This window comes from Belonocnema kinseyi, chromosome 10 (genome assembly GCF_010883055.1).
Source record: "Belonocnema kinseyi isolate 2016_QV_RU_SX_M_011 chromosome 10, B_treatae_v1, whole genome shotgun sequence".
Lineage (NCBI taxonomy): Eukaryota > Metazoa > Arthropoda > Insecta > Hymenoptera > Cynipidae > Belonocnema > Belonocnema kinseyi.
This window is the reverse complement of record NC_046666.1, coordinates 34,144,716-34,164,435: the sequence shown is the minus strand read 5'-3', so window position 1 is coordinate 34,164,435 and position 19,720 is coordinate 34,144,716. Positions and strand designations below refer to the sequence as shown.

Genomic DNA, 19,720 nt, shown 5'->3' with positions numbered 1-19,720 from the left:
AAAAAAGACAAACTTTCAAAAAAAGAGTTGAATTTTCAACCGAAAAGTTTACAAAAAAATGCAATTTTCTATTAATTAAAATAAATTCTGAGTTTCTCGTAAATTCCCAGAGAATTTATTTCTCGGTTATATTCTCATTTTCGTTACCGTTCTCAAAGTAATATAACCAGCTCAGAATTCTACGCATCGAGTTTGTATCTATACTATTTGAAAGTTTATGCTCAGGAGTAAGTGATGTCGGTAATGTTGGTATATGCAATTACATATAAGATAATTCGAAGATTAAAAACTGAAATAGATTTTTCATAGTAAATAAACATAAGAGAAAAAAGAATAAATGTAAATCTGATATTAAAAATCAATAAAAATTATGAGGTTTTTAGTTATATTTAATTATCTTAAAGAAATATAATTGCGAATTCCGCTATAATCGACCCCTATCCAAGTTGCCCTCTTGACCATAAACCACAAAAAATTATTTTGGTCCTTTTGATCCGTTTTGTAACAAAATACAATGAACAATACGAACGAATTTAATCGTTATTTAACGATATTTAAAATTTAGGTAGCAGCGTTATATGGAAGCACTGCAGTTGAAATATAATTTAATTTTAAGAAGGTTTTTAAATATTAACACCTAAAATGGACAACGAAAATAATACAAAACCGGAGGTTAGTGCTTTTGTTATTTATCTTTTGCATTTTCGTATGATCTTTTTTCATATGCGTAAAATTTGCAAAAAAATGTATGTAGTTTTAAACTTTTAATTGTGTAAAGTTTTTCTATATTAATTAAAATAATTCAGTAACTGTATATCACTATGAATATCCCATAACCTCTAAAATTTAAGGAGATACTTATAAAACAATAACATAATATTAATTCCTTAACAAATTTGATTATTATTAACTCTAAAAAATAGATTTTTTTATTAAAAGAAACCAACTTTTGACCAAAGGTGTTTTTTCATTTTTTAATCCCAGAGTTTAAAATCACTTATTGTTTATTTATCATTTTTGTTATTAAACATTGTCTTACCGGGTCTGTTTCAAACCGAAAATTCAGGATTACTACAAGACCTGGAAAAGTCATAAAATTTTGACAAAGTTCTGGAAAATCTCGAAGAAAAGTCATAGAATTTTGAAAAAATAATTGGTTGTGGATCGCGAATTGATCTTTTTACTGATAAAAAAATATGATAAAGCCACCTAATTATAATGTTTCCATTCAAGAATTTAAAAAAAATCTAGAATATTCATAAGAATTTTTAAGGATTGAATAATTATTAAAAATCATTGTTAAATTTTTTAATAAAAAAGCAGTAAACATTAGGCTTTAAACCAAAAATTAAGAAGGAAAACAAAACTTTTTTTACTATTTAATGTATTTGAATTGAAGCTCAATTATATTCAAATTATATTCAAATATATTCAAATATAAAAAAATTATTAAATTTCCATAAATTTAAAAATAATTTATTTATTCATAATTAAAAAAAAATTTTTCTTAACTATTCCCACTAAAAAAATTAGCAATTTCAAACAAAAAATGGAATAGTTGAATTTTTATTCGACAACATTAATTTTGAAGAAAATAACGGATTTAAAAAAAAAATAGTTCAATTTTGAACCTAATTGATGAATTTTCAACTAAAATTTTGCATCTTCAACTGGAATAGTTGATTTTTAAACCAAAAGGATGAGATATTTGAATTTTTTTTAAATAATTAATTTTTAGTTCAAAAAAATTATGTAAAGACAAACAGAAGAATGTTCAACTAAAACTATAAAATATTCAATTGGTATAAGTTAAATTTTAATTTAAAAAAATTACTTTTCACAAAAAAGTAACTTTCAACAAAATTGTTACAGCTTTAAACAAAGGGATGAATTTTCAACTAAAATTTTGAATTTAACTGGAATAGTTCAATTTTAAACAAGAAAGATGAGTTAAAAAAAACTAACTTTCAACAGAAACAAAATTAAGTTAAAAAAAATGTTACCTTTTTAAACAAAGGGATGAATTTTAAACTAAAAAGATTAATTTTCTACTAAAATGATGAATTTTTAATTAGAGTAATTGAATTTTTGATCAAAAGGATAAATTTTCAACGAAGAGGATTAATTTTTACCAAAAAATATGAAGGTGCAAATAAAAAGATCATTTTTCAAACAAAAATGGAATGATGAAATTTTTAGTTAAAAAATTAATGTTTAACCAAAGAGAGGAATTCTTATTTAAAATTATGTAATATTCAATTCAAAGAAAAAACAATTTTTCAATCGAATAGCTCATATTTCAACGAAAGAAATGAATTTTCAATTAAAATGATGAATTTACAAACAAAAAAATTAATTTTCAACAAAAGAGTTTAACTGTGAAACGAAAAATTTTATTTGCAACCTAAAACATGAATGATCAACTTAAATGATAAATATTTAACTGTAAAACTTGAATTAAAAAAAAAAAAGAATTTTCAAACAGGAAGATTAGCAAAGAAAAAGATCACTTTCTAAATAAATCGACATTTAATAAAATGTGTAGATTTTCAATTAAATAGATGAATTTTCATTTGCAAAAAGACAAATTTTCATCCAAATTGTTGAATTTTGAACAAGAAAAGAGCAACTTTCAAACAAAAATAGACATATAAATTTTCAGTTGAAGGAAGTAATTTTCGACCTAACTAATGAATTATAAACTAAAATTCTGAATTTGTAACTGGAATGGTTAAATTTTATACTAGAAATATGAATTATCAACCAACAAGATTAATTTTGAGCAAAAAGACGAATTTTCAACAAAATACGTAAATTTTCAACTGAAAAGGATAAACTGTCAACCCAAAATTGAAAAGGTAAATTTTCAGTTTAAAAAAAACTCATTTTCAACACACAAAAAAATTATTTTTAAACAGTGATGAATATTTTACTGGAATAGTTGCGTTTGAAGAAACCAAAAAAATTATTTTTTAGCAAGAAGATTAATTTTCTATCAATAAAGAGAATTTTTGAGCCAAATATATTAATTTTCAACCAAATAGTTGTATTTTTAACTGAAAAAGACAAATATTCAACCATATAATTGAAATTTTGAACTGTAAAATATCCATTTTCAACCAAAAATGGAATAGTTAAATTTTCAGTAGAAAAAAAATGAATTTGCAACCAGTTATATGTTTTTAACTAACATTATGAATCTAACTGGTATACGAAGCCAAAACCAAAAAGATAATTTTCTAAAAAAAAAGTTCAATTGTTAAGCAAGTAGTTTGATTTTCAATTTAAAAAAAACAAACAAATCTTCAACTAAAATAATGAATCTTTAACTGAAGTAGTTCAATTTTAAACCAAAAAGATGAATTTTTAACCAAGAAGATTGATTTCTAGCAAAAAAGACGAATTTTTAACTAAAACAGATAAGCTGTCAACCCTAAATTGAATAGTTAAATTTTCAGTTAAAAAACTAATTTTCAAAAACAAAAAAAAACTATTTTCAAGCAGTGATGAATTTTCAGCTAAAATTGTCAATTTTTAACTGGGATAGTTGAATTTTAATCTCAACCGATGAGTTTTCAACTAAAATGATAAATATTTTACTGAAATACTTGCATTTTAAGAAGCCAAAAAATTATTTTTTAACAAGAAGATTATTTGTCTACCAACAAAGAAAATTGCTGAACTAAATACATTAATTAAAAAAAAAAAACATTGGATTTTTTTACTGAAAAGGACAGATTTTCAAAGTTATAGTTAACTGAAAAATATCAATTTTCTACCAAAAATGGAGTAGTTAAATATTCAATTAAAAAAATGAATTTTCAACCAATTGTGCGTTTTTAACTCTCATTATTAAACTTTAATCGCCACCCTGAAATGAAAAAGTTACATAATCTCCCCCCCCCCCCCCCCCCCCCCCCCCCCCCCCCCCCGTAAACCCCAGAAAAGTTATAAAATTTTGAAACTGGACTTCTGCACCAACCCAGAAAATGACCAGGAATATATTATTCAGATTGGCCGTTTTAATCGACGAAATAAATTCCCGGTTCGCAAACATTTTTCACGGTCAATGACATTTAAAAAATGGAACTCTAAAGCTAAGAATTGTCCAGTTAAAGATTCCTTACTTTTAAATATTTGGTTTCAATTTACTTGTCACCGAAATAAAAATTTCAAATTGAATGGGTTTAAAATGGAATATTTTAGACTAAAACAGTATTTTCAATTTAATAAAATCCTTTAATTAATAATATATTATTATGAAGTTATTTTTAAGTTAAAAATAGTTCATAAACTTCCATTCACACATTCACATTTGTTTAATGACTAAGACTTTCAAATTGAAACCGTTTAAGTTTTAAACAATCTGAAAATTCTTAAATTTTGAACTGATTTAAAATTATTTTGTCACTTTTTATTACTTAAAGTATAAATAAATTATAAAAATTTATTTATTTATAAAATAATAATGTTTTTTATCCAAAATTTTCAATACCAAAGGCTTTTATTTTTTATTGGTTCAAGTCTTTAAGAAAGCATATAAATATTCTTTAAATTAAAATATAGGCTTAAAAATAAAAATTTTTTATGTAAAAAAACGTTTGAATTAGGCATTGTAAGCTAAATAATAGCATAATTGAAAACATAACAATTTTACTAATTATTTAAAAGCTCTTGAAATCGAACGTGAAAATTTGAATTTTTATTTAAAACAAGTAAATTGAAACAAAATATATAAAAGTAAAGAATCTTTAACTGAATTGTTTGACATAGAAAGCCTAGAATCGTTAAAATTTCGAAGAGCCTTTAAACTTTGAACGTTACAATTTTAATTGTTGCATTTGAAAAACGCTTAATTTGTCAGTGAAGTTTTTAAACTTTGATGTATAATTTACAAATTAACATTTGTAGAAAAAATGTGAGTAATTTTAAGAGATATTTAGGAGTTTTAAAAAGATTCAAAATTTTCATGCAAATTTCATAAAGTTTTCTTCAAATCTTCTAGAATCTTTTTGAAAATTTTGTTTAAATCTTTAAAAAAATATTAAAATATTGCTCATAAAATAATTTTTCAAAATGAAAAATGATTGTTAATTTTTCTATGAATCTTAAGAAAATGTTTTTATTATTTTTAAGCCTTTCACAATTCTTGATCTACATTTTGTTTTATATTAGGCTATGATTTCAAGTTTTTCATTAAGTTTGAATCTTTTCAAAACTTCTACATATCTCCTAAAATTACTCAAATTTCGCCTACAAATAATACATGTTCAATTGTTATTTATAAATCCAAATTGTAAAGAAATGTTCTAAAATTTGCAGGATTTTCTGAAAGTTGTAGATTCCCAGTAAAAAAAAAATCACTGTCATTTCCCGATCTCAAAAAATTCCCAGTCATTTATCGATTTCCCGGTCCAGCGGCCACCCTGATTATTGTAACAGAACTAAAAACAACTTTTTTTACAGTTTGTGTCAGTAGGCATGGAAGGTGTCTTTATCAAATATGAACCTACAGAATACGAATCAGTAGACGAGGAGAATTTGTTCAACAAAGAGAGCAATGATCTTCCAAAAAATAAAGCAGCTTATTCAGCAGCAAGCAAGTTTGAAACCCACGTTAATTCACACTCAAATACCGAGCCTTTCGAGTGTGACATTTGTAAAAAAACATTCAAAAATCGTCATAATGTAAGAAAACATATACATGACCATATAGAAAGTGGAGGATCTCACAAGTGTCCAGTTTGTGCCGAAAGTTTCCAGAATCCCCTCAGCTTAAGAATACACATGCGCCTTCATTTAGAAAATTACGATAACGAATGTGTCGTTTGCCACAAGAGATTTTCAACAACAAGCAATTTAGTGCGGCACATGTTCAGCCACGGGGAAAAATCTTTTCAGTGTGACATTTGTTCCAAAGGTTTTTTGAAACCGGATGCTTTGGCAAATCATAAAAGGATCCACTTGGACGAAGAGGAACGTAAACTGCTCTATAAGTGTAAATTGTGTGATAAGGGCTTCATTAAGAAATATAAGCTTGTTCAACACATGCTTTGTCACAGCAGAGAAAAACCTGTTGAGTGTGAAATTTGTAAAAAAATATTCAAATATAGAACATGTCTGTCAAAGCACAAACGACTTCATCCGGGCCAGAAAGAGGCACAAAGTGAAGACAATCATTCTGATCAAATTTCAAGAGATGAAAAACAAAAAGTGGATTTTGTTCTCATTGGAATTAAGAGTGAAATAGCAGATGAAGATAGAAATTTAGATTCCCGAAAGGAATACGTAGTGAGTTCAAGTGGAAACTCGAAGTTATTTTCTGTCGAAAAGAAACCTTGTGATATATTAAATTTAAATTCTGAAATCGAATTTCAAGATGTGAAGATAGAAAAATAAGTGGAAGAATAAGCAATGAATCGAGAAGTATATTTTAGTATTTGGACAAAATTCGCATCAAATCTTTGACTAATAGTTTATTATTTTTAAATACATAGAAATCCAATTGATATTTTTGTAATTTTGTATATATTGAATCTGTTATGGAAAATAAAGAAATGTGGAGAATTGTAGGGTGGCCGTTTTAATCAAAGAAAAAAATCCCCGGAATTTTAAACTTTTAAAACTGTAGTTTAAAAGCTTTTTAATTAAAAATTTTTCAATAAAAATGCTCAATTATTCAATAAATTAAAAAAAATTTCTAAACGATATCATTTTACGCAATTTTAAGCTGAAAAACATTAAAAATTGAACGATTAAATGTTTTTTATAAACTGAACACTTTTTAAATTAAAGTTATACCATTTTTATTTCAAATAGTTTAAAAATCCTTAAATTACTTCAAAATTTGTCATAACTTCTAAACATCTTTTAAAATGATTCGAGTTTTTCCGAATTTTTTTTAGTCCTGTCAGCTTAAAAAAAATTACTTAAAATCATCCACATTCATGTTTAATAATTTTGTACATCTTTCTAAATATTTTGAAATATTCTCTTAAAATTAATGTTTCGAAATAAAAAGTAATTTTGAATTTTCCTAGGAAATGTTTTTTTATTCTTCTGAAGCCTTAAAATACTTCAAAATTTCCTTTTCAAAATCTTGAAACATTTACCTGTTCTTTTAGATTTTTTGAAATTTTCAATTGTTTATAACATTTTTTTCAGAACTTCTAAACATCTTTTCAAATGATTCGAATTTTTTCTAAAATTTTTTCTACATATTTTTTTAATATCCTGCTAAAATAAATAAATTTCCTTAAAATCTTCCACATTCATTTTTTATAATTTTGTAACTCTTTTTAAATCCTTCTAAATATTCTCTTTAAATTAATCTTTAAAAATAAATCATTTTTAACTTTCCTAGAAAATGTTTTTCATTCTTCTGAAGTCTTTCAAAATTCTTAAAAAGCTAGATTTTTTGTTCGAAATCTACCAAAATATATATTTACACGTAGACACTTTATTTAAATTATTTTACATCATTTGAATTTTTCATTAATTTTGATTTTTTTCAAAAATTTTGAATATCTCTTCAACTTACTCGATTTTTTTATAATAATAATAGGAGTTCAATTGTTATTTATAAATCAAAATTCAACAATTTCACTTAAAAAATTAAGTTTTTTTAAAATAGAACAATTAAAATTGTAACGTTCAAAGTTTAGTTTTGAATATTTAATTTATAATTGCCGATTTTAAATTAATACTCGAATATTTTTGAATATGAGGTATTTTTTCTGAATTAAAAAATATAGTTTCAAAGAAATAAATTATAACTAAACAAAATAAACTGTCAATCAAAACTTAAATAATGAATTTTTAAGTTCAAAAAATTAATGTTCAACCAAACAAAAGAATTTTCAACGAAAACTATGAAATATTCAATTGGAATAAGCTAAATTTTTAGTTAAAAAAAATCACTTTTCACAAAAAAACTTACCTTCAAAAAATTCGTTACATTTTTAAACAAAGGGATAAATTTTCAACTAAATTGACAATCATTAACTGGAATAGTTGAATTTTAAACCAGAAAGATGAATCTTTAACTAGAATAATTTAATTTTCTACCAAAAAGGTGAATTTTTAATAAAAATATAATTTTTCAAAACAAAAATTAAACAATTACATTTTTAGGCAAAGAATCAATGTTCAATCAAAGAGATGAATTTTTATCTAAAATTATTAGATATTTAACTGAAAGAATATTTATATTTTTAGTTTAAAAAAAGTTTCAATAAAAAAAGAAACAAATTTTCAACAAACCAGTTACATTTTCGGCAAAAAATTCCTTTTCATCAAAAGAAAAAACAAAGTTTTCAATCAAATAGCTCATATTTCAACCAAAGAAATGAATTTTTGAATAAAATGAGCAATCTTCAACTGGAATAGTAATTTTTAAACCAAAGAGATTTTGAACAAAAACTTTAAATATTAATTGTTCTTTTTCTTCATTAAAAAATGTCAAATTGAATGGTTCAAAGATGGAATACTTTAGAATGAAATAATATTTGAAATTTTATAAAAGCCTTTAATAATAAATATATTATTATAAAGTTATTTTAAAAGTGAAAAGAGTTTATAAAGTTTTAATCGAGCGTTTACATTAGTTAACTAATAAAAATTTATAATTGAAACAGTTTAATTTTTAACATTAAAATCTGGAATTTCTATACTTGTGAACTTTTTAAATCTTAAAATAGAATTCAATAGGAAACACAATTAATTTATATTCATAGTCTTCGATTTGAAACGTTTCTAATTTTTAATTGTTGAAGCCTTTAACATTTTTAAAAATAAAATGTACACTTAAAAATTAAAAGCTGAAAATTTTTAAACTGAAAGATTTTTGAATTACGTATTATAAACTGAATGATATCATAACTGAAATGATAAAAATTTAACTAATTATGTAAAAAACGGTTGATATTAAAGTTGGAAAGATTTTTTTTCTAAAAATTTCTTAAATTTCCGGTTAAAAATAAATGAACTGTTATTTCCCGGGATCATAAAATAACCGGTCGTTTCCTGGTCCAGCGGCCACCCTGAATGAGTTTATTTTTAATCGAAAATGAAACCAAAAAAGATTAATATCACCCCAAATGCCTTAATATTATTTCACAAGTTTGATAAAAAAAAATATGTAAATTTATTACATAAAAACAAACGTTTCTTGAAAACATCAGAATGTTTATTCTTTTAAAACGAGACGGCTGCAACGATAATGAATTGCAATATGCCTACAATAATTATTTAAACCAAATATATTAAAATAGATGTCGCAAAATGTATAAGAATGGCTTCACGGTATAAAATTAACATTTTAAACTTAAACTTGAACAGGATAAGTCGTCAAATCAAGAGTCAGTACTTTGCTTTCCAAGCATTCTCCAACCTGAAAAGGAAATTTAGCAATTTTATCAAATATTAATAAAATAATGCATAATATAAATAATAGTTCTAATATCAGGTCTCGGAATCACGCGCGGGAAAAAATAGTGTCACAAATTTGAAAAAATTCCACCGCTGTACCGGGAAAATCAGGAAATGACAGTGAATTTATTTTATGAATAAGAGTTTTACCAATTTTTAGAAGAAAATCTATCCCATCTTTTAAACTTTTAATCTTACAGTTTTAATTGTTCTTTTAAAACAAAAATTAAATTTCAAGTGAAATTGTCGAATTTTGGTGTATAAATAACAATTATTATTTTTAGAAAATATTTGAGTAATTTTTAGAGATATTCAGAAGTTTTGAAATACTCAAAATTAATTTAAAACATTTAAGATGATTTCAAATAATTTGAATGCAGTGTGTGTGTGACGTTAAAATGCAGATATTCGTACTGAATTTTCGGTCAAATAGCCACAGTCTAAATTAGAACAAAATGTCCACTTTTGTAGATTTATAACAAAAAAATTTAGAAGCATTTTAAGAATTGTGAAAATTATTTTAACAGAACATTTAAAAAGATTTACAAAACACAAGAAAAATGCTAATAATTTTATCAAATACTTCGAAGTTCTGAAAAAATTTCATAAATATTTTTTAATTTATAGAAATTTAAAACAATCTCTAGATTTCTTAGGATTTGGAAATAAACTTTATTAGCTTTTCAAGGATGTTTAAACTATTTAAGATGAATAAAATGTAACTTCTTAAAATAATATAATTTTAACAATTTCAAAGCGCACTAATTTATTTTTTAATTTAGAGCATTAAATCATAATATAGATTTATAGATTTAAAATTGGATCTAAATTTTTGAAATCTACATAATTTATGAAAGTTAAAAATCATAAATTTGTTAGTTTATCTGCATTTCATTAAAAATTGTCCAATTGAAAAGTGTTAGTACCTTCTACTTTGTACGTTTTTATTTTTATTGAGTATTTGAATACAACATTATTTAATTAAATTTTTTCCCGGTTGGCAAACATTTTTCTATATAAAGTAATAAACAATAAATAACAAATTAAAGCATTCAAAATGGAACACTTAAATTCCAAACTTGTAATATTAAAGTTTTAAAGTTTTGAATTAAAAAATTGTGTATTCAAATGCTCAAAAATGTACACGTGCCAAACGGAAGGTTCTAACACTTTTCAATACAATTTTTAAAAATAAAATGCAAATAAACTGCAAATTTTAAAACATTTATCAATTATAGAGTTCAAAGATTCAGATTAAGTTTCAAAAATATAAATCCACGTTAACATTTTCAATAGTCTAAACTAAAGAATCAAGCAATGAACTTTAAAAAATTTCAAAATTATATTATTTTAAGTAATTTTAAGTTAGACACCTTAAAAATTGAAAAATAATTTTTTCAACTTAACAGTTCTCAAATTATTTTTATTTTAAATAGTCTAGGCATCCTTTAAAAGCTTTAAAATTTTATTTCAAAATCTTGAGAAATTAAGAAGTTGTTTAAAATTTTTCAAAATAATTTTTGAATTTTTTTTCGGAACTTTTAAATATATTTCAAAATAAATTGATTTTTTTCTATAACTTTTAGAAAATTCTGCAAATTAAAAAAAAATATTTGAATTTAATATTTAATTTATAATTTAATAGTAGAACACTTATATTTTTAAAAATATTAGAGTAATTTTAAGAGATATTTAGAAGTTTTAAAAATATTCGAATTAAATTTAGAATTTGAAATAATTTCAAATACTTACAGTTGATTTAAAAATAAAATATAAATTTTTGCAGATTTCACACCAAAAATTTCGATTTTTTTAAAGAATTGTGAAAGATTTCAAAAGAATAAAAATTGTTCTTAAGATTCTTAGGAAAATTGAAAATGATTTTTCACTTTGAAAAATTATTGTAAAAGAAAGTTTAAGAAGATTTTAAGAGATTTCCAAAATTGTCAAAGAAGAATATGGAAGATTTTAAGGATTTTTTTTTAATTTGCAGGATTTTCAAAAATTGTAGGAAAATTTCGATTACTTTTAAAATATATTTAAAAGTTCTGAAAAAAATGTTAACACACTTCGTTTAAATTACTTGAAATAATTTCAAGTTTTTAATTAATTTTGAATCTCTTCAAAACTTCTAAATATCTCTTAAAATTTTTGAAATTTTTTCTGCAAATAATAAGTGTTCAATTGTTATATATGCGTCAAAATTCAACAATTTCACCTATAAATTAAACACTTTTTAAACAGACTAATTCAAATTGTAACGCTAAACGTTTAAAAGTTCTTCGAAAATTTAAAGATTCAAAGCTTTCTATGTAAAACAATTCAGTTTTAAATGATTTTCTTTTAAATATTTGGTTTCAATTTATTCGTCTTTTATGAACAATGAAATATTGCTAAATATTAAATACTTATTCTTTTTCTAGATTCGGAAATTTCAAATTAAATAGGATAAAAATTAAATATTTTACTTACAATATTTTAAATGCAATAAAAACCTTTATTATGACTATATTATTATGGATTTATTTATAAGTTGAAAATAGTAAAACGCATGTTTATATCTTTTAATGGCTACAAAAAATTTAAAGGAATAATATGTTAATAAATTTATTTATTAAATTTAAGATAAAAAATCATATAAAGGAAAACCTGAAACTCTGAATTGAAAATATACTATTGATAAATCATAAAAATTCGTATTTAAAAATAAAATTATTGGAATAAATGATATATTAATTTAAATTCTTATTAACACTTTCGGATTGAAACAGATAGAACCTGGAAATTCTCAAATTTTGAAGATTTTGTTCAGATTTCTATACTTAGAGTACAGATCCATTTTAAAAATAATTTATTTATTCATATTTACAGTAGATAAAATAAAACTGTTTTTTATCAAAAAGTTTCAACCTCAAATGCTTTTAATTTTTAACTGTTTAAATCTTCAAAACTGCCCTTTAATTATTTAAAACACTGTTAAAATCGGAATTGGGCAGGTTTTTCTTATGAAAATTCGTAAAATTCCCGGTTTCCCGGTCCAGTGGCCATCCTGTTTTTTATTTAAAAATTTTCGATTTTAAAAACTTCTAATTTTTTATTTTGCAAGCCTTTAAAACAGCATTTTTAAATTCGTTAAATTAAAATATATGCTCTTAAAAATGATTCTATCAATGTTGTAAAATTCCCGGTCAAGAAATAAATTCACTGTCATTTCCCGGTTTTCCAGGTTTCCCGGTCCAGCGGCCACCCTGTAAACTTCAATTTTAAAAGCTTAAAACTCAAAAGTTCCACTTCGAGTGTTTGAATTTGTAGTTTATTTTTTATTACTTCAAATGGAAAAATGTTTAGCTTTAGAGTTCGAATTTTTTAATGTATTGACCGTGAAAAAACGGCCACTCTGAAACTGAAATTATCAAATAGACATTACATTTTTGCATTTAAAAACTGGAAAAAGTTCAACAAAATTTACAAGAAAAATTAAAAAAAAGTGACATTAACAGATAATTGTGACGAAATAATTCAATTGCTAAAAAAAAGTGTAAAATAGTGTCGTGAGTGCGAGGCCTGTAATATAAAAAGGATATTTTAAAATTATTAAACTTACATCAGGACAGATTCCAATAAGTGCGTCTGCATGAGAATAGAATTCTTCCTTCAAAGAAATCACAATAGTTTGAAGAGAACTCGTTTTGTCCCGAATATAACTGGCGACTTTTCCAATGTTCGTATTATCCAAAGCAGCATCGATTTCGTCCAGTACGAAGAAAGGCGCTGGCTGAAAACTATAAATAAAAACCCAAATATAACAGAGATTTATGAAATAAGGTAATAAATCTGAATTTTAAATAAGATGCAATTATGAATAAGAAAATTTGCCTGTGAATAGCGAATAACAATGCTAAAGCAGCCACAGTTTTTTCTCCTCCTGAAAGATTAGACATTGGCTGGAATCGTTTACCAGGGGCAACACAATTGTAATTAATTCCATCCAAATAGGGTTCTTCTGGATTCTCCGGACCCAAGAAGGCTTGCGCTGATTGATTTTTCGCTAGACTCTGTATAAAAGATTCTAGATTAGAATTTTTTCGGAAAATAATTCTTTTCTTGAGGGATCGTCCATAAAATAGGTTACCATTTAAAAATTAAAAATAAAATACAATTTAATGTAAATATCGTATTGAATGCAATATGAAATACCTTAAATTCCTAAGATTTCAAATCGATATATTGAATTTTTAACAAACAAGATTAATTTTCTAATTAAAAAGAAGAACTTTCAAGAAAATGCATGAAATTTCTACCAAATAAATGAATTTCGACTTATTAAGAATAAATTTCGAACTAAAAATAAAATAGTGAAATTTTCAGATAAATAATGCATTTTTATTGAAAAAAAAACGATTTTCATAAAAAAAAGTTCAATTTTGAACCAAGCAGTTAAATTTTTAAAATAAAAAACGTCAATTTAAAAAAAAAAATAGTTCATTTTTAAGCCAAAGGATGAATTGTCTAGACGGCGGTTTAATTTTCAACACAAAAATGTGATTTTGCTACAAAAAAGTTAATTTTCTACCAAAAAATTTAAATTACATAAAAATAGTCTCATTTTTAACAAAATTGTCCAATTTAAACCAAAAATATGCATTTGTAAACGAAAGTTAATTTTGAACTCAATATTTTAGCTATCTATCAAATAGTTTAATTTTCCACCAAACTGTTGAACCGTCAGCCAAGTGAGATTAATTTATAACCAAATAGTTGCATTTTTAATAGAAAACGATGAATTCTCAACCAGGAAGATAAATTTTCGATAAAGAAAAGATGACTTTTTAACAAAATACATGAATCTTCAACTTGAAAAGATAAATTTTCAATTTAAAAAATTTTAACCATGTTAAACAAATTAATTCTCACCAAAAAACAAAAAAAAAACGTTTTTTCAAACAAAGAGATGAATTTTAAAGCAAAAGAAAGAATTATCAACAGAACTGTTGAATTTTTAACCCGAAAATATAATTCTGAAACCAACAATATAATTAAATAAACAAAATTAATTTTCTACTACAAAGTTTAATTTTTAATCAAATAGTTCAAAATAAACAAATAATATGATTTTTCAACAAAAAATATAATTTTCAACCAAACCGTTTAATTTTCTACCAAAAAGTATTGATTCAGAAACAAACAATTTTATTTTTAATCAAAAAGGATGAATTAACAAGAAAGAAGATTAATTTTAGACCAAAAATAAGCATTTTTAACAAGATACATAAATTTTCAACTAAAAAAGATAATTTTTCAATCAAAAATATCAATTTTCAACCAAAAAATGTTGTAGTAAGATTATAAGTTCAAAAAATAAATTCTCACCAATGAAAAAAATCGAATTTGCAACAAAACAGTTACATTTTCAACCAAAAAGATGAATTTTTAACTAAAATTATGAATCTTAAAAAAAATGAATTCTTAACAAAAGAGTTCAACAAAAAATATGATTTTTTTTTTATACAGAAGATTAATTTTCTAAAAATGTGATAGTTAAATTTTAAAGCAAGGAGATTAATCTGCAACCAAAAAATTTAACTTTTTATAAACTAGTTCAACTTTCAAGCAAGCAGTTGAATTTTCACTTAAAAAATATTAATTTTGAACCAAATAGTTCAATATTCACGCAAAAAGATGATTTTTCTAGCAAGAAGAATAATTTTCTACCAAAAAACAGAATTTTTCAACAAAGTACATTAATTTTCAACATAACTGTTGAAGTTTAAAAGACAATAGGACGAATTATCAACTAAAAAGTTAAAATTTTATGAAAATACTTTACTTTTAAACAAAGCAACAAAATAATTTTCAACCGATTAGTTTAATTTTTTATCAAATTTGTTGAATCCTCCAACAATTCAGATTAATTTAGACCCAAATAGTTATATTTTCAATCCAAAAGAATGAACTATCAACCAAGATGATTAATTTTCGACCAAAAAAGACAAATTTTTTTAAAAAGTATATGAATTTTTAACTAGAAAATATAATTTTTCCAGCAAAAATCGAATAGTTACATTGTTACTTAAAAAAATTATTTTTCAGCAATAAAAAAAGAGTTTTCAACAAAATGGTTACATTTTCAACAAAATAGACGTATTTGCAACTAAAATTTTGAACCTTAAAAAAATTAAGTTTTAACACGAATTTAACCCAAAATATGATTTTTAACCTATTATATTAATTCTATAAAAACGAAATAGTTTTTCAATCAAGGAGATAAAATAAGAAATTTGTCAGCCAAATACTAGATTTTTTTAACCGAACAAGATTAATTCCAAACCAAAAATTTAATAGTAGACTTTTCAACCAAAAGTAGTTGATTTTTCTTGTTGGATTTTGTTAATTTATTTCGCATTGAAGTTAAAAAACGAGAAAAAGAGTATATTTCTTTTAAAAAAACGAGAAAAAAAGAATTCTTTAAAATTTATCATTAGAAAAAGGAATTAATGTTATCTAAGTTCCTAACATAATTTATGAACGATCCCTAAATTAGAATAAGATTAACTGATTAGACAATTACCTTGTAAATAGGATCTATTTCGTTCGCGACGTGTTCGAAACATGCCATGAATCTATCAAGTCGTTCCTTTTTGACTTTTTCGAACTGCGTTTTTGCCTTCTTGGCCTTTTTACGAGCCTGGTCAAATTCCTCATTCGTCTCCTGTAGTTTTTCTTTAGCCAAGTATAATTTTTGGATAGCCTAAGGTACATTTTTTTATATGAGAGGCAATCAAAATCACAATCCTTTTAAATAAAATTAATATTGATATATTCAGTTTAATAGGAAAAGTTTTAAATTCCTAACACTTCAAGTCGAAATAGATTCGATTTTTCACGAAAATAGTTTAATTTTCAACCCAAAGATTAATTTTTTTTACAAAAGAGTTGAGTTTTGAAGATAAAAATTTGAATGAATTATAAAACATTTAAGTTTTAAATCCGAAAAGGTAAATTTTTAACCCAGCATTTGCATTTAAAAGCAAATAGTTGAACGTAAAAGAAACCATTTTTCAGAAAAATAGTTGATTTTTTAACTGAATAGTTGAATTTTGAAACAAATAATCGAATTAAATAGAATAATAAAATTTTCGAGAAAAAAATCCGACTTTTTAGAAGACAGATAAATTTTCAAACAAGAGACGAATTTTTTAGAATACAGTTCAATTATCACATTGAAAAGTTGAATTTTCACCAAAAAGGATCATTTTTAACCAACACAGATTAATTTTCAATCAAACAGTTTATATCCATCCATTTACTTTTTTACCATACAATTGAACTTTTAATCAAAAGAAACGAATTTTCAAGAAAATATTTGAATTTTTAACCATTTAGTTAAATTGTTAAGCCAGAAGGATGGATTTTGCAGCCAACAGTTAAATTATCAACTTGAAAAGATGTATTTTCTACAAAAAAAAAATCATTTTGAGCCAACAAAGATTAATTTTTAATAGCACAGTTGAATTTTCATCAGAAAAATTAATTTTGAACCAAACAGTTGCATTTACAATGAAATAGTTGAACTTTTAATAAAAATAAATCAAATTTCAACAAAATAGTGACAATTTTCACCAAATAATTTTATGTTTAAGCCAAAAAGATGAATTTTTGAGAATACAGCTGAATTTGGGACGAAAAAGTTCATTTTAAATCAAGAGAAATGAATTTTCAACTAAAAATATGATTTCCAAGAAGTTGAAATTTTAGTTAAAACAGACGAATTTTCAAAGACATAGTTCAATTTTTGACCAAACAGTTGAACTTTCAACAGAAAAATAATTTTCAACCAAAAAGTTGCAATTACAATGAAATAGTTGAAATTTTAATAAAAACAGATAGTTTCAACAAAATAGTGGAAGTTTTCACCAAATAATTGTATTTTTAGGCCAAAATATGATTTTTTTTAGAATGGAGTTAAATTTTCATTTCCAATCAAGAAACATAAATTTTCAACTAAAAATATGACTTCTAACAAAACAAAACAATTTTCAAGCCTAAAGACAAATCTTGTATAAGGATGAATTAGCAAACTAAAAAGATGAATTTTCAATCCGTTTTTCACCAATTACTTTTTAACCAAACAGTTGAAATTTTGATCACAAGAAACGAATTTTCGAAAACAGTTGAATTATCAACCTGAAAAGCCGAATTTTCAACAGAAAATATAATTATCAACCAAAAAAGTGTAATAAATTAATGTTTTGACAAAACTTGAGTCAGCGAAAAAAATCTTACGGAGTAACTAATTTGCAAAAGGATTTCTTACAATTAATAAAATAAAATAATGAATAATTAATCATTTATAGTAAAATAATTATAATACAATATTAATATTTAATAAAAAGCAAGCTGGCACTGAACACAAAAAAGAGTACTCTTGAACAATAATAAATTATAATTTAATTAGAGTAAGCTGAGATAATCTGAAAAATCAGGGTGGCCGTTTTAATCGATGAAATAAATTCCCGGGTTTTTCCTGGTTCGCAAACATTTTTCACGGTCAATGAAATTTAAAAAATGGAAAACTAAAGCTAAAATATTTTCCACTTGAGGTAATAAAAACTGAGCTGCAAATGAAAGCACTAAAAATGGAACTGTTAAATTTTGAACTTATAAAATTAAAATTAAAAAATTTTTAATTAAAAAATGTTGTATTCAAATGCTCAATAATTTACGCATATAAAATTAAAGGTACTAACATTTTTCAGTATAAAAAAATATAAATCCACGTTATTATTTTTAAAACTCTAAATTAAAGAATCAATCAATGAACTTTAAAATTTTCAAAATGACATAATTTTAAGGAATTTTAACCTAAAAGCAGTAAATATTGAAAAATTGAAAAAATTTTAACTGAACACTTCTTAAATTAGAAATTTATTATTTTCTTTTTAAATAGTTTGAACATCCTTGGAAAGCTTCAAAATTTTGAGAAATCTAGAAATTGTTTTAAATTTGTTTAAAATTTTTAATTATTTTGAAAATTTTTTCAGAACTTCTAAATATCTGTTAAAATGAATTGAATTTTTTCTACAATTTTCAGAAAATCCTGCAAATTGAAAAAAATTCTTTATAATTTGGATGTATAAGTAACGATTGAACATTTATTATTTGTAAAATAAAATGTAGTTTTTCGCAGATTTTAAACAAAAAAATTAGATTCTTTTCAAGAATTGTGAAAGGCTTCAAAAGAATAAAAACGTTTTCTTAAGATTCATTGGAAAATTAAAAATAATTTTTCATTTTAAAAAATTCTTTTTAAGAGAATATTTAAAAACTTTTTCAAAGATTTAAACCAAATTTTAAAAAAGATTCTAGAAGATTTTGAGAAAACTTTCTAAAATTTGCATGATAATTTTTTATCTTTTTAAAACTCCTAAATATCTCTTAAAATTACTGAAATTTTTTCTACAAATGTTCATTTGTAAATTATACATCAAAATTTTTAATTTTCACTTAAAAATTAAGAATTTTCCAAATACAACAATTAAAATTGTGACACTAAAATTGTAAAGGCTCTTCGAAATGTTAACGAGTCCAGGCCTTCTATGTCAAACAATTATGCTAAAGATTCTTTACTTTTAAATATTTGGTTTCAATTTACTTGTCTTAAATAAAAATTCAAATATTGCTAAACATGCAATAATTATTCTTTTCTTTTTTAATTAAAAATTTCAAATGAATGGATTAAAAGTTGAATATTTTAGACTGAAATAATATTTTATATTTAATAAAATCCTTCAATTAAGAATATATTATTATGAAGTTATTTTTAAGTTGAAAACAATTTATAAACTTTCAGTCACACGTTCACATTTGTTTAATGACTAAGACTTTCAAATTGAAACAGTATAAGTTTTAACGTTAAAATCTGAAAATTCTTCAATTTTGAACTGATTTAAAATCGCTTTGTCAAATCGTTTTTTTTCACTTTTTATTACTTAAAGTACAGATAAATTTAAAAAAATGTATTTATTAAATAAACATGTTTTTTATCCATAATTTTCAATACCAAAGACTTTCATTTTTTATTTGTTCAAGTCTTTAAGAAAGCATTTAAAAATTCTTTAAATTAAAAATGTAAGATTAAAAATAAAAATTTTAAATAGAAAATTTTTAACTATAAAAATTTCAATTAATTATTCGAAAACTGTTGAAATCGAACGTGGACAGATTTTTATTTCACAAATTTTTAAAATTCCCGTTAAAAAAAAATTCACTGTCATTTCCCGGTTTCCCGGTC

General features: G+C 23.4%; 2 protein-coding genes across 2 annotated transcripts in view; one reads left to right on the top strand and one right to left on the bottom strand.

Moving 5' to 3' along the window:
• The first annotated feature begins 489 nt into the window (after positions 1-489).
• LOC117181815 (zinc finger protein 572-like) lies at positions 490-6,545 on the top strand. The gene is made up of 2 exons (XM_033374785.1): positions 490-672; positions 5,467-6,545. The coding sequence occupies exons 1-2, from the start codon at positions 643-645 to the stop codon at positions 6,397-6,399; spliced, it is 963 nt and encodes a 320-aa protein (XP_033230676.1). The 5' UTR covers positions 490-642; the 3' UTR covers positions 6,400-6,545.
• Positions 6,546-9,168: 2,623 nt separating this feature from the next.
• Positions 9,169-19,720, bottom strand: part of LOC117181855 (structural maintenance of chromosomes protein 1A-like) — a 45,382-nt gene continuing 34,830 nt past the window's right edge. The window contains exons 13-16 of the mRNA XM_033374860.1: positions 15,998-16,177; positions 13,306-13,484; positions 13,034-13,211; positions 9,169-9,391 (exon numbers count right to left, since the gene is read on the bottom strand). Of these exons, the coding sequence (XP_033230751.1) occupies positions 9,326-9,391; positions 13,034-13,211; positions 13,306-13,484; positions 15,998-16,177 (603 nt within the window). The 3' untranslated portion in view covers positions 9,169-9,325. The remainder of the gene's footprint in view (positions 9,392-13,033; positions 13,212-13,305; positions 13,485-15,997; positions 16,178-19,720) is intronic.

Bases quoted from the DNA above. Each gene is read 5' to 3' on its own strand.
- LOC117181815 (XM_033374785.1), top strand. From the start codon at position 643: ATGGACAACGAAAATAATACAAAACCGGAG. The intron at 673-5,466 runs GTTAGTGCTTTT...CTTTTTTTACAG, and splicing joins AAAATAATACAAAACCGGAG to TTTGTGTCAGTAGGCATGGA.